Here is a 14941-nt window from a genome sequence, read left to right as displayed (position 1 = left end):
GTGTTCCCTGAAACCTTCTCATCTATGTGATACTTGCTGTCGTACAGTGGATAGTCAGAGCTACATAATTTGCAGATACTGTTCTGTTGTACCAATTAGTGTTACAGGACTTCATTCTGAAACAAGTACTTGTGCATGTTTCAGGTTTTTGGCAGTCCTCGAGGCTAGTTTATGCGTTGTATCCATTGTGAAAGGCCACATTTTAAACGCTTATGATCACATTGGAGGAACAAAGAACTGGTCAGAGACTGCAAGGCCAGAAGGGAACATTGCGATAATCTAATCTCACCTCCTGTATCACAACGGCCATGGAAGTTCCCCCAAAATAATTGCTTTCGAACTTGAGCATATAATTTAAAAAAATTCAATCTTGATTAAAAAATTGCCAGAGATGGAGAATCCACCACAATCCTTTTTTGAATTGTTCTACTAAACCCCTCAAAATAGTATTAGAAGTCCTTCCATTGAATTTGCAAATGTTTTATAACCAAAGTGTGTTTCACTCTATGGAATAAGAAAACGAGTACTTGTGGCACCTTAGAGTGCATCTGATGAAGTGAGCTGTAGCTCATGAAAGCTTATGCTCAAATATATTTGTTAGTCTCCAAGGTGCCACAAGTACTCTTTTCTTTTTGCGGATACAGACTAATACGGCTGCTACTCTGAACTCTATGGAATGTATTTCTTTGTGTGTATATGTTTTCATTACATATGTTTTGTACAACTGTTTAGGAGGGAAGAGCTACTGTAAACCAAGATACACGGCTGGACAACAGAGTAATTGATCTGAGGGTAAGGAACTGGTTATGTTACATGGTTAACTGCAGCAATTTAGAGCTTAAATATCCATGAGAACCCCAGGATTTGAATTAATGGTTTTGAGCTCATGTTAACTGATCATTATAAATAACATTGGGGAAAAAAATATTGCACTAGTAATAATTGTGCTAAACATATGCACTTGAATTGAACTCCTACCAAGATTTCAGTATTTCATGATATAAAGGTACATAGATTTTAAACAGTGTCCATGTCCTCTTAGATGTCTGATTGACGTAGAATTCCAAGGATTCAGGTAAGAAAGTACTCTATGGATACAGGAGAGAGATACTAGATGACACAATAAGGACTCAAAAGCATTTTGGGATGTAAGTCAGAGATGTATTTGGCTCAGTGAGCTCATTTTAATTTGAGTTCTTGGTCAAGATTTGAATTCAAGCTTCCAGACATGAAAGTTTAGATTCTTTGTGCAACTAATCCTCAATTGTATATGTCTGAAAAGCATGGGCAGCCATACTGGAAATAGAAAAAGCACAAACCTCTGAGAATTGTACTATATATTCATCAGTGCTCCTTCAGAAAAATTGTCATTCCTGTTTGTTACATCATTTAAATGACCGGGATCCCATGTAAAATTTTCTAAGAAACCCTTAAGGTCAAACAGAACTCAAATGCAAAGTTTTGCTCTGAAGAGCAGATGGCTTTTGTTTACAAACAGTCCAAGAAAAAAATTGATGGTAGTTATTTAGATTACACAGTCTTTGAGACAAACACCATGAAGGGGGGGAAACAATAACAGAAAATGTGGAAATGGCAGAGGTGCTTAATGACTTTTTTGTTTTGGTTTTCACCAGAAGGGTTGGCAGTGATTGGACGTGAAAATGAGGTTGGATCAGAAGAGGCTAAAATAGGGAAAGAACAAGTTAAAAATTACTTAGATGTATTAGATGTCTTCAGGTCACCAGGGCCTGATGAAATGCGTCCTAGAATACTCGAGGAGTTGACTGAGGAGATATCTGAGCCATCAGCAATTATCTTTGAAAAATCATGGAAGACGGGAGAGATTTCCAGAAGACTGGAAAAGGGCAAATATAATGCCCATCGGTAAAAAGGGAAATGAGGACAACCCAGGGAATTACAAACCAGTCAGCTTAACTTCTGTACCCGGAAAGATAATGGAACAAATAATTAAGCAATCAATTTGCAAACATCTAGAAGATAATAAATTGATAAATAGGGCTGTCAAGGGATCAGAAATATTAATCATGATTAATCACACTGTTAATAATAGAATACCATTTATTTAAATATTTTTGGATGTTTTCTACATTTTCAAATATATTGATTTCAGTTACAACACAATACAAAGTATACAGTGCTCACTTTATATTTATTTTGATTACCAGTGTTTGCACTGTAAAAAGACAAAAGAAATAGTATTTTTCAATTCACCTAATACAAGTACTGTAATGCAATCTCTTTATCATGCAAGTTGAACTTACAAATATAGAATTATGTACAAAAAAACTGCATTCAAAAATAAAACAACGTAAAATTTTAGAGCTTGCAAGTCCACTCAGTCCTACTTCTTGTTCAGCCGATTGCTCAGACAATCTAGTTTGTTTACATTTTCAGGAGATAATGCTGCCCATTTTTTGTTTACAATGTCACCTGAAAGTGAGAACAGGCATTCTCATGGCACTGTTGTAGCTGGCCATTTACTTGCTAGATGCGCTAAAGATTTTTACGTGCCAGATGTGCTAAAGATTCATATGTCCTGTCATAAATATAAAGGGAAGGGTAAACACCTTTAAAATCCTTCCTGGTTAGAGGAAAAACCCTTTCACCTGTAAAGGGTTAAGAAGCTAGGATAACCTCGCTGGCACCTGACCAAAATGACCAATAAGGAGACGAGATACTTTCAAAAGCTGGGGGGGAGGGAGGAACAAAGCCTCTCTCTCTGTGCCTGTGTGATGCTTTTGCCCGGGACAGAACAGGAATGGAGTCTTAGAACTTAGTAAATAATCTAGCTAGATATGTGTTAGATTCTGATTTCTTTAAATGGCTGAGAAAATAAGCTGTGCTGAATGCAATGTAGATTCCTGTTTTTGTGTCTTTTTGTAACTTAAGGTTTTGCCTAGAGGGATTCTCTATGTTTTGAATCTAATTACCCTGTAAAGTGTTTACCATCCTGATTTTACAGAGGTGATTCTTTTACTTTTTCTTCTATTAAAATTCTTCTTTTAAGAATCTGATTGCTTTTTCATTGTTCTTAAAATCCAAGGGTTTGGGTCTGTGTTCATCTATGCAAATTGGTGAGGATTTTTATCAAACCTTCCCCAGGAAAGGGAGTGTAAGGTTTGGGAGGATTTGGGGGGGAAAGAAGTTTCCAAACGGGCTCTTTCCTAGTTATATACCTGTTAGACGTTTGGTGGTGGCAGCGATAAGGTCCAAGGGCAAAAGGTAAAATAGTTTGTACCTTGGGGAAGTTTTAACCTAAGCTGGTAAAAATAAGCTTAGGAGGTTTTCATGCAGGTCCCCACATCTGTACCCTAGAGTTCAGAATGGGGAAGGAACCTTGACATGTCCCTTCATGCTTCAACCACCATTCCAGGGGACATGCGTCCATGCCGATGACGGGTTCTGCTCGATAACAGTCCAAAGCAGTGCAGACCGACGCATGTTCGTTTTCTTTATTTGAGTCATATGCCACCAGCAGAAGGTTGCTTTTCTTTTTTGGTGGTTTAGGTTCTGTAGTTTCCGCATTGGAGTGTTGCTCTTTTAAGACTTCTGAAAGCATGCTCCACACCAGTCCCGATCACATTTTGGAAGGCACTTCAGATTCTTAAATCTTGGGTCGAGTGCATTAGCTATCTTTAGAAATCTCACATTGGTACCTTCTTTGCGTTTTGTCAGATCTGCAGTGAAAGTGTTCTTAAAATGAACAACATGTGCTGGGTCATCATCCGAGACTGCTATAACATGAAATATATGACAGAATGCAGGTAAAACAGCAGGGGATGTACAATTCTCCCCCAAGGAGTTCAGTCACAAATTTAATTAACACATTTTTTTTAACAAGCGTCATCAGCATGGAAGCATGTCCTCTGGAATGGTGGGTGAAGCATGAAGGGGCATACGAATGTTTAACATATCTGGCACGTAAATACCTTGCAGTGCTGACTACGAAAGTGCCATGCAAATGCCTGTTCTCGCTTTGTGGTGACATTGTAAATAAGAAGAGGACAGCATTATCTCCTGTAAATGTAAACAAACTTGTTTGTTTTAGCGATTGGCTGAACAAGAAGTAGGACTGAGTTGACTTGTAGGCTATGAAGTTTTACATTGTTTTGTTTTTGAGTGCAGTTATGTAACAAAAAAAATCTACATTTCTAAATAGCACTTTCAGGACAAAGAGATTGCACTACAATACTTGTATGAAGTGAATTGAAAAATACTATTTCTTCAGTTTAACATTTTTACTGTGCAAATATTTGTAATTAAAATATATACTTTGATTTCAGTTACAACACAGAATACAAGATATATATATATATATGAAAATATAGAATAGCATCCAAAATATTCAATAAATTTCAATTGGTATTCTCTTGTTTAACTGTGTGATTAAAACTGTGATTAACTGTGATTAATTGGCAGCCCTAGTGATAAGTAACAGTCAGCATGAATTTGTCAAGAACAAATTGTGTCAAACCAACCTGATAGCTGTCTTTGACAGGTTAATAAGCCTTGTGGATAGAGGGGAAGCGTTGACGTTGTGTATCTTCACTTTAGTAAAACTTTTGATACTGTCTAGCATGACCTTCTGATAAACAACCTAGATGGAGCTACTATAAGGTGGGGTATAACTGTTTGGAAAACTGTTCCCAGAGAGTAGTTATGAGTGGTTCACAGTAATGCTGGAAGGACATAATGAGTGGGGTCCCGTAGTCGTCAGTTCTGGGTCTGGTTCTGTTCAATATATTTATCAATGATTTAGATAATGGCATAGAGAGTACACTTATAAAGTTTGCGGATGATACCAAGCTTGGATGGATTGCAACTGCTTTGGAGGATTGGATTATAATTCAAAGTGATTGGACAAATTGGAGAAATGGTCTAAAGTAAATACGATGAAATTCAATAAGGACAAATGCAAAGTACTCCACTTAGGAAGGAACAATCAGTTGCACACAAAACAAAATGGGAAATGACTGCGTGGGAAGGAGTACTGCAGAAAGAGATCTGGGAGTCATAGTGTACCACAAGCTAAATACAAGTCAATAGCGTAACACTTTGTTGCAAAAAAAGCGAACATTGTTCTGGGATGTATTAGCAGGAGCGTTGTAAGCAAGACACGAGAAGTACCTTATATACTCGTTCATAAACCAAATTTTTTTAGTAAAAAAGGGAAGCATCAGAGAAGGGGGTCGGCTTATGAACGGGTATAGAGCAGGAGAGGTGGGACACAGCCCCTCCCCCCAACAGAGGGAGCAAGGAGAGGCAGCAGAGCCAGAAGGGAAGAGGCGGGGCCAGAGTCTCTCTGCTTCTGGCCATGCTGCTCTCCCCCCAGCCTCCGAAGCAGCTGCAGTGCCAGGGCTGGCAGGCTGCAGCCATGCCGCTTGGCCCTGCCCACTGGAGCATGCTGTGGCTGTGCTGCCCGGCCCAGTCTGCTGGAACATGCTGCAGCCGCACTGCCCACTCCAGCCTGTCGGAGCACACTTCGGCCGCGCTGCCCAGTGTGCTGGAACAGTTCCAGCCAGGCCAGAGACATCCTCCCCTGGTCCTCCCCAGATAAGGTAGGAAGGGATGGGATGGGGAGAGTGAGGGGGTCCCAGGCGAGGGGTGGGGTCATGTGGGGGGTGGTCACAGGGGTTACTCTCCTAACCCCCAGCTTCTCCCCTCACCCCTCCAAAAAAATTTCCCCACCAGTTGCTGTCCCGGCCCGTCAGGGTAAGCAGCTGGCACGCCGGGACACTTTATTTACTTAGGTTTACCTCCGTGCCTGCGGACGCTCGAGGTAAACAAACCATCTCGGCCGCCAGCGGCTTATCCTGATGGCCCGGGAGCCAAAGTTTGCCGACCCCTGAATTATAGGGTCGGCTTATGAATGGGTCATAAAATCTTTCCGTTTTTACTCAACCATCTTGTGGGGGTCGGCTTATAAACGAACCGGTTTATGATCGAGTATGTACGATAATTCGTCTGCTCTACTCCGCGCTGATTAGACCTCAACTGGAGTATTTTATCCAGTTCTGGGCACCACATTTCTGGAAAGATGTGGACAAACTGGAGAGAGCCCAGAGAAGAGCCACAAAAATGATTAAAGGTCTAGAAAACATGACCTAGGAGGGAAGATGGAAAAAACTGGGTTTGTTTAGTCTGGAAAAGAAAAGACTGGGAGGGGACATGATACCAGTTTTCAAGTATGTAAAAGGTTGTTACAAGGAGGAGGGAGAAAAATTGTTTTTCTTAAGCTTTGAGGATAGGACAAGAAGCAATGGGCTTAAATTGCCGCAAGGGAGGTTTAGGTTGGACATTAGGAAAAAGTTCCTAACTATCAGGGTGGTTAAGCACTGGAATAAATTGCCTAGGGGGTTGCGGAATCTCCATCATTGGTGATTTTTAAGAGCAGGTTAGACAAATACCTGTCAGGAATGGTCTAGATAATACTTAGTCCTGTCCTGAGTGCAGGGGACTGGACTAGATGACCAAGGTCCGTTCCAGTTCTATAATTATATGTTCCTGTAACTGACTGTAAGTAATCAGTACTGTACAACTAAAAGTATGAAACTTTCACTTTGAGATAAAATTCAAATTCTAGCATTTATTTTAATTCACAAGTGAAAATAGTTTAGTATCTTAATTTTTAGTAGTGCATATCACCATCAGGCAATTTGGTGCTGATAAGCTTCTCAAAAGAAGGCCAGTGTTGGAATAATAAGGGTGCTGCATGTTAAGATTGAGGTGCATTTGCAGTGCTCTGTGGGGAGACTTGCAGAGTGATTGTTGTCTTTTATATGTTTGTCTTTGTCCAGAACTATTAGTATCTCTCATTCATGAGTACTAAATTAATTCATTTACTGAAAAAAAAGAAAAGAAAAAAAATACCAATTGTGAGATGAAAGTTAAAGGGGTGATGAAGCAGTCTTTGATTGATCCACAAAGCAGCTGTGGCAATGGTCTTGATGAGAGCTTTGTTTCCTAACCAGAGGAAAAACTATTAACTTATTTTTCAATTTTGAGAGTGTGGGAGGCATCTTTATTTACATGTATACAGATAAATAATAATAAAGCAGGAATTAGATATTGTACAGGCCCTTCCTGAAATTCACAAAATGGTGAGCAATAATAGTTTGGAGGTGAACATTTAGGATCTGGAAAATGGCCATGTACAGCTAGGACCCTTTTTTATTAATGAAATACCAAGATGACTGAATAGGGATAACTCAGAGAATGTAAAAAATAGCATTCCTTTCAAATACAATGTTTTGAACTCAAGAAGCTTAATAAGACCTCAATTTTGAAATATAAGACGGAAGCTTTGAATATGGCACATAATTTGATGAATAGGTACTATAATACATGTCTCACATGCAGCATTATATTAGGTAGCAATGCCATCCTAAGGACACTGTTTGTCCAGTTTTCCCACAACATTGCTGTGCTTTCTTCTCACACATATAACACCTTTCCCAAGCTAATCTACAGAGCCGCTGTCCTCTGACGATTCAGGTTCCTCCCAAATACCTACTACTACATCAGCTTTAAGAAATTGACTGGCTAAATCACCTACCTATTTTTATTAACCTCTCTTTAACAAAACAAAACACAGCCACCGTTCTGCTGCACATCATGCATTTGCCTTTACTAAGTAACAGTGTGATCTACTGATATGGCCCTGTTCTTCCTTCACTGCTCCTCCCTTTTATTTTCCCGGACTCCCCACTGAAATTGTATTTGTGTGAACTCCTCAGGGTAAGGATAGTGTCTTTTTATCTGTGTTGGGAGATATGTAGCACCCTCTTTGGAACTGCTAATGTAACAAGTAATAATGACACAAGTTCTCAATAAACAAATGCGAGAGAATGGAAAGCCAACAATCAGTGGTCATTCATTTCATTGAAAAGTGCTGGTATCAAGTTAATTGGAGATTTGTATGAACACTGGATCTCCTCCTCTCAGCAACTAAGATTAATTTGGATTATTATCACAGTAGGAGTTTTTATTTGCAGCAAGATTAATTGCTGTAGGATACTGAGCACCCTCCACTCTCTCTCACTTCTCTGGAGGTACTCAGCAGCATCTCATTGAATTAGTCCCTTCATTAGTATCTTATTTTAATAAAGCATTTGATAGGGTCTCAGAATCTTACTCGGAAAACTAGGTTGCTTGTGAACTAATGCTGTCATGTGAACGTTGATTGAAAGACTATAAAAAAAGAGTAGTGGTAAAGGCAGTGTGTGACATTACAAGCAGAAGTCTGGTGGAGTGCTGTGGAGTCCATTTTTATTTAATATCTTTTGATGATCTGGCAGAGGGGCGAAGCAGCATGCTAATGAAATCCACTGGAGATACTGGAAATGGCTGTGAACTCCAAGGAGGACGGAGAAATAATATGAAGGTACCTAAAGTTAGAAATATTGGCAGGAAGTAACAAATTGAGATTGGACTTGGGGGGAGGGATAGCTCAGTGGTTTGAGCATTGGTCTGCTAAACCCAGGGTTGTGAGTTCAATCCTTGAAGGGGCCATCTGGGGCAAAAATTGGGGATTGGTCCTGCTTTGAGCAGGGGGTTGGACTAGATGACCTCCTGAGGTCCCTTCCAACCTTGATATTCTATGATTCTATGATAATGCAAGCTAATGTATCTGGGGAGAAAAAACCTGTAGCAGACTTACACAGTGAGAGAGAAACCAGGAAGGCTGAAATGCCAAAACAAACATAAGGGACAGAGATGAAAGAGATGAGGTGAACCTAGTGTGGCGTAACTGTGACCTCACTCATCTCTAGCTTACAGGCATGTTAAATTCTTCAGAATTCTAGGGAAAATCCTACTAGCCTGTTATTTCAGACAATTTTCTTGTCTTAATGCCCATGATATGCAACTGGTGATCTTCAGGAGGATGGACTCTCCTGCATCTCTTTCCGCCTCAGATGTCCTCGCTATTGTCAATTCCCCAAATGCCACAGAAACTCTTGGGCTCCCAGTTTCCATCTGACTGCTTTCTAAATCCCACCTCTGTCTTTAACAGAAGCCATGTTCTTCCCTTTCCCCTGCTAGTTAAGAAGAATTGGTGGTTATGTAAAGGGAGAGATGGTGTTGGCTCATCTTAAATGGATGTCTCAAGAGAGTAGCTCAGAGGAGTAGCTGAAATCTGGTAAGATTGTTTAATATTTTAGTGAATTCTGACAGAAGGGTCAGAGGTTAAATTTTGATCTCTTCTCCACCCACACCCCTTCCTGTAATCAGCAACCCGGCCTCAACTTCCAGTTGATTGAAGTTAGGTGCTTATTTGGCCTTCTTTCACCTAACACTTGGGCAGTTTCTCTCTACTCTGCACCTTTCTGCCTGCCCCTTCAGTTGCCATTTTGAGTACCCCTACTTCCCTCTGTGTTCCGGAACAAAAACACTGCGTCATGCTCATGTCTATTCATAAGCTGGCTTTCAGTGTTCTGCAGGAGCTTCACTTTATAATAGAGGATACCAAATTGGCTATGCATGAACCTGACCCTTAATTTCTGTTCCAGAACACAGAGAGTGGAAGAGAGAGTTTCCCACACTCTGGTGCCTTTTTGTCTAAGTGTGTGTTTATGTATAGGCATATGATTTTATGTAGAGGAATCCCATTACAGAGCAGAGAGACCAATAGGCCTTGTCTGTACTAAGCAACTTCATCCTAAAAAAATGTATCATTGCTTTCAATGGTTTGGTTTCTCTGGTGGTAGCAGTGTTGGGAGCGCTAGAATAGACAGGACTCCAGTCAGCCACCAGTGTTTCAAGAGCTCTATTCATGTAGATGTGGTCTGAGCAGGGGTTAGATGGCAGGGTGCTTAAAATGCCAGGAGTCAGCTGAAACCCTTTTTACACTAGCTGTCCCACTGTTGCTCCTATTGATGAATCTGAACCATTGATAGCAATGACAGGAAATGTTAGCAAAATAATCCTAACGAAGATACAATCATAATCCCACCCCATGAGGGTGTGGTGAGATCACACCAAGAATATAGTATTTCATTCTGGGTACCTCATTATTAGAAAAATGTAGAGGAATGGGAGAATTCAGAGATGAGCAACAAAAATCATTAGGGAACTGGAGCTGTTGGTTTATTAGGAAAGACTGAAAGAACTAAATACATACAGCTTGGCTAGACCACAACTAAATAGTCCTTGCACCAGGTCTAAAATTGTGTTTGCTGACCATTTAACTACATTTATTTTATATTAGCACAGGTGACCTCATTTTAAACACAATTTAACCAGCCAGTGTGGCTGGAACCAAATCACACTTAAACGAAGTCTAGAAACTATGCCCTAGATTAGGGAAATGTGGTTTCCAAACTCGGTTTGGCCTCATCCACAATGGTATGCTAAAACAAATTAGCCTGAATTTATTCTGAACTGTGTTTAGAACCAGGTCTTAATCCCAGAGTAGACCTGGCCAGTGGGGAAGCAGGGCAGAAGTGTATATATTCTGAAGAATAAAAAATTCAAGGAGAGAGACATGGTATGATACAAGAGGCATAATTAGGAATAATGAGAGAGAATTACAGAAGAGAAATTTTAAGATAAATATTGTGAGAAAAATATCTTGACGGTCAGATCATAGTGAGGAATAGCCTCCTAAATTAAATGGCAAAAAAAATTCCTGGATGCAGTTGAAAATACACTGAGCAGTAGAAAACATTGTATAGAACAATTGTGCACTGGATAAATAGACTAAGATTACCACCTAGACCTTTTACATTTCAAATGTATGTTAGTTTGTTCTAAATTTATGGAAGTCTAGGGATGAACATTTGGTCTTTAAGATTCTTTTAAAGAGTAGATGAGGATGAAACCCCTGATACATAAGCAAAATAAATAGAAGTTCAGCCCAGGCTACTTAGGGAACAAAGATATGAGTGTGGGGAAAATTACTTTGGAGGATTAAGCGACCATATAATCTAAGTAGGATTCTGCTAGGTCTTAATCTCCAATATGATCTAGTGACTATGAGAAAAATCTATAGCTAGGGGGATATCTTCAGACCCAGGACTCTATAACCACTGCCTCTGCTCCTACCTTGGCTTCCCTTCATTCATGGGTCACAGCTAATAAGAGAAAACTCAATGAATCTGATGCTGACGATATCTCTTCTATATGTTCAGCAAAAAGGAAGTTTAGGTTAACAGCGAGGTCAGGGTCTTTCTATTTAAAAAAACAAAAGCCCTATGTAGCAGTTTCACACTTAAACCATTTGTCTAGTTCAGAAAAAGAAGATTAGAAAAGATTGGACGATTAGACGGCACAATAAAAAAAAAAAGTTGAGTTCCTTTGTGCTATCTCTGGAGGTCTGTCTGACATTCTGCACTCAGCATGCACATTATCCTATGAAGCACTCTCTCTTACAAATTAACAGGAAGTGCTGTGTGGCAAAATGGACTCTGCAACAGGACAGGTAGCAAAAGACCTTGATAACAGTGAACTTAGGTACTATTTTTAAATTATGATCCTTGGCTTTCTGTAAATGTCAGCTTTGCCACTTTCATCATTTTAAAATTGTGGTGTGTATCAGGGAAGAAAATCATTTAAAAGCTTCAGATTCTGGCATTGCTTTCTAAAATATCCACTTTCGTAGACAGCCATGAGCTGCTCTGAGCACGATAAATAAAATTCATTTGAAAGGCTAGTGGGAGGTGAATTGAAAAACAATATATCCCAGGTTGGACTGATACAAAAGGTATCAATTGTGTGTTACCATTATAGGATTCAAAATATCGAATCAACATTTGGTTCGCTACTCCTGAATTGGAGTCAGAAGAATAGGCTGGTAAGGGACTCTTCCTTCCTTTTCATCCCTGTATCTCTCCTGTAGGCTTGCACTTAAATATGCTATTCAGAGACATACACGCCTTTTGTTTTCATAAGTATTATGGCCAAAACTGCTAAAACAAAAGGTGCATTGTGACAGAATATGCCCCTGTGTTCAGAAACTACACACTATTGTAATAATAGGTTTCAGAGTAACAGCCGTGTTAGTCTGTATTCGCAAAAAGAAAAGGAGTACTTGTGGCACCTTAGAGACTAATCAATTTATTTGAGCAAAGCTTTCGTGAGCTACATCTCACTTCATTGGATGCATACTGTGGAGACAGTTATGAAAAGAAGGGACAGACACCTTTCCTCTCTCTAGCATCGGACCAAAGAAGACAAAGGAAAATAGCTGTTGGTCTCAGAGTGGGAGTGCGGGGTCCTAACATGAAAGCTTGGTCAGTAATTTGCTGGAGCATGTGGTGAGGAAGTTTGCTTTGCAACTAAGATAGTTTAAGTAGATACTAGTAAGCGTTTTATTTCTTATAACCATTTCCAAATTTTATGCCTCATTACTTATACTCAAAATCTATCTCTTCATAGTTAATAAACTTGTACTGTTTTATCTAATCCAGTGTATTTAAGTTGAACTGTCTGGGTAACTATTTAAGATAAGATGACGACATATTATTCCCTCAAAGAATAATGAACTAATATATTTGTACGGTCCCAGAGTGGTCTGGGCAGTACAGGACATGCATTTCTGTGGGAAGATCCAGGAGTGGGGAGTTTTTGGGTCACCTTGTAGTGTAATCAAGGCTGGTGAGAGCCAGGGTATAGCTGGCAGGCTCCAGTTACATACAGACACTCAGGGCATGATTTAAATGCTGGAAGGCTGTTTGTGAGCAGCCCAGGTAGGAGCTACTTAAGCAAGGCATTAGGCAGCCACAGTTTCAGGGCAGGGATAACAGAGCCCCCCACTAGTCTGAATTGTACCCCAGTATTTCACAGCCGTATGTCAAGAATGGTTAAATAAAAAGAGGAGTATAAACAGATGAAAAACAGATTCAGAGTTTTGCTTCCTGGAATGTCTGTCTGGGGAATGGAATATCAAATCAAGTTCACCATAGTTTAATGATGGACTAAATCCTAGAGTCCTTACTCTGGCAAAACTCCCATTAACTTCAACAGGAGTCTTGCTTGAACAAAAGATTTGGCTCAGATCACACAGAGCATTTATCAGCTCTGCTTCTGCAGTTAGGTCTGATCACACACATACAATGTGCCTGTGCAGAACTGCATTAAGTCTGATCCACAGAACCAATTACACTTTAGTGTTTTTGGGGGGTTTTTTCAGAGCAGTGTACAGCCATTAAGCTTGGAACCTGTAGTAAGATATAAACATTAGAACAAATTATTTGACAGTCCAAAGTGTGCACTATCTAAATATGGTTCTTTCAAAATATTCAATGGCTTCAAGCCTGACTTCAGTATATGATGCATTCAGTTTCCTTACTGCAGAAAATAGCTGTAAGTTTTCATGAAAGTGACTCTTAAGCAGGAATGAGGAAGCAGATGTGTATTTTCTTTTATCCTACTGGAGATTATTTGGGAGGGAAAGTGTAATACGGTCTCTAGCATTTTGAAAACAAAGTTCAAACTCACATTTTATTATTGCTACTATAAAATAACACTGACATTTGAATATAACACAGTTTATTTCAAACCTTTTTTGGAGATTGAGACCAGATGCATTTTTAAAAGCATGTTTTATCACCGGGCAAGAACTTTAAATTGCAAACTTTAATCTAGATGTTGAGAATGAGAAATTGCATTATTTCTCCCTTTTTAATTTTGCTGTTTAGTGATTCTTGTAATAGTTGGAAGTCAGTCAGTTATAGCAGGCAGAAAGCAGCAGTAAATGCTTCAGAATTCCTTTTATGAATTGTTTTCTGCTTCTCTGTATATTTAAATGGGTATAGGTTGTGAAAAGCAAGATGTAAAAATTTAGTCTTTTTTTAAAGTTATGAATAGTTTGGATTTGTCAAAATTCCTAATACATATATCCAGCAAAGGCCATTTCCGGTGTGTTGTTGCCGATTTTAAATGTATGGAGTACTACTTTTAAGTAAGTGGTAGTTCTGAAAAAAGAACAGGAGTACTTCTGGCACCTTAGAGACTAACCAGTTTATTTGAGCATAAGCTTTCGTGAGCTACAGCTCACTTCATCGGATACATGCAGTAGCTCATGAAAGCTTATGCTCAAATAAATTTTTTAGTCTCTAAGATGCCACAAGTATTCCTGTTCTTTTTGCGGATACAGACTAACACGGCTGCGACTCTGAAACCTGGTTGTTCTGACTACTTCACTAGTAATACAAAGAAACTGTTTTTACCTGGATGAAAATATTCTTTCACACGTTAGTGACAAATGCTTTAAACTAATAGTTCTGAGCCTGCAATATGCACTGACTTTTCATTCATTGCAGAATAAATATAAAGAATGCTTACTCCTTTTGCACACCATTTAAAAAAAAATAGTTTGGTTGAGCATAAACACCTCTTCAGCAATTTGTTGGGATCCCCACAGCTCCCTACCCCTGGGGATGTGGCAGGGGGACCCTGCAGCTCCCTGCCACCATGGGGGTCAGAGGGACCCTGGAGCTCTGAGCCCCCATGGGTGGTGGGGGCCCTGGAGCTTTTAGCCACCCCACAGCTGCCTAGCCCCTTCCCATTTTATCATGGCTAGTTTTTGTAAAAGTCAGGGACAGGGCACAGGCTTCTGTGAATTTTTCTTTATTGTCTGCGCCTGTCCGTGACTTTTACTAAAAATATCCATGACAAAATCTTAGCTGTACTCATAGTTCCTGGCTCTGCCCGTCTGAGCTCAAATTGCTACTCTCTTGTAACTCAGTCCTGCAAGGTGCTAAGTGCCCTCAATTCCATTGGAACCACTTCTTTCTCTGTCTAGGTATTTTGTATGGCTACAGTCACTCTATTGTAGACAACCCCTTTTGACTGAAATGTGTTCACTATATATTTACAAGCTTAATTATATCTTTAAAATGTAGCTTATTTTTAATTCTACTTTGTATTATTAAAATGGCCAAAAAATAGTAGTTGATAGCTGAAAATGGGAAGAGATTAT

The 14941-nt window shown here is 39.6% G+C and overlaps 1 protein-coding gene across 1 annotated transcript in view; it reads left to right on the top strand.

The window, feature by feature from the left end:
• DARS1 (aspartyl-tRNA synthetase 1) overlaps positions 1-14941 on the top strand; it is a 72777-nt gene that overhangs the window by 43195 nt on the left and 14641 nt on the right. The window contains exon 7 of the mRNA XM_077830008.1: positions 733-792. Coding sequence (XP_077686134.1) covers positions 733-792 — 60 coding nt within the window. The remainder of the gene's footprint in view (positions 1-732; positions 793-14941) is intronic.

The sequence above is a fragment of the Eretmochelys imbricata genome, chromosome 11 (assembly GCF_965152235.1).
Source record: "Eretmochelys imbricata isolate rEreImb1 chromosome 11, rEreImb1.hap1, whole genome shotgun sequence".
NCBI lineage: Eukaryota > Metazoa > Chordata > Testudines > Cheloniidae > Eretmochelys > Eretmochelys imbricata.
Note: the sequence above shows the minus strand (reverse complement) of the source record. Positions and strands in the feature narration are given on the sequence as shown.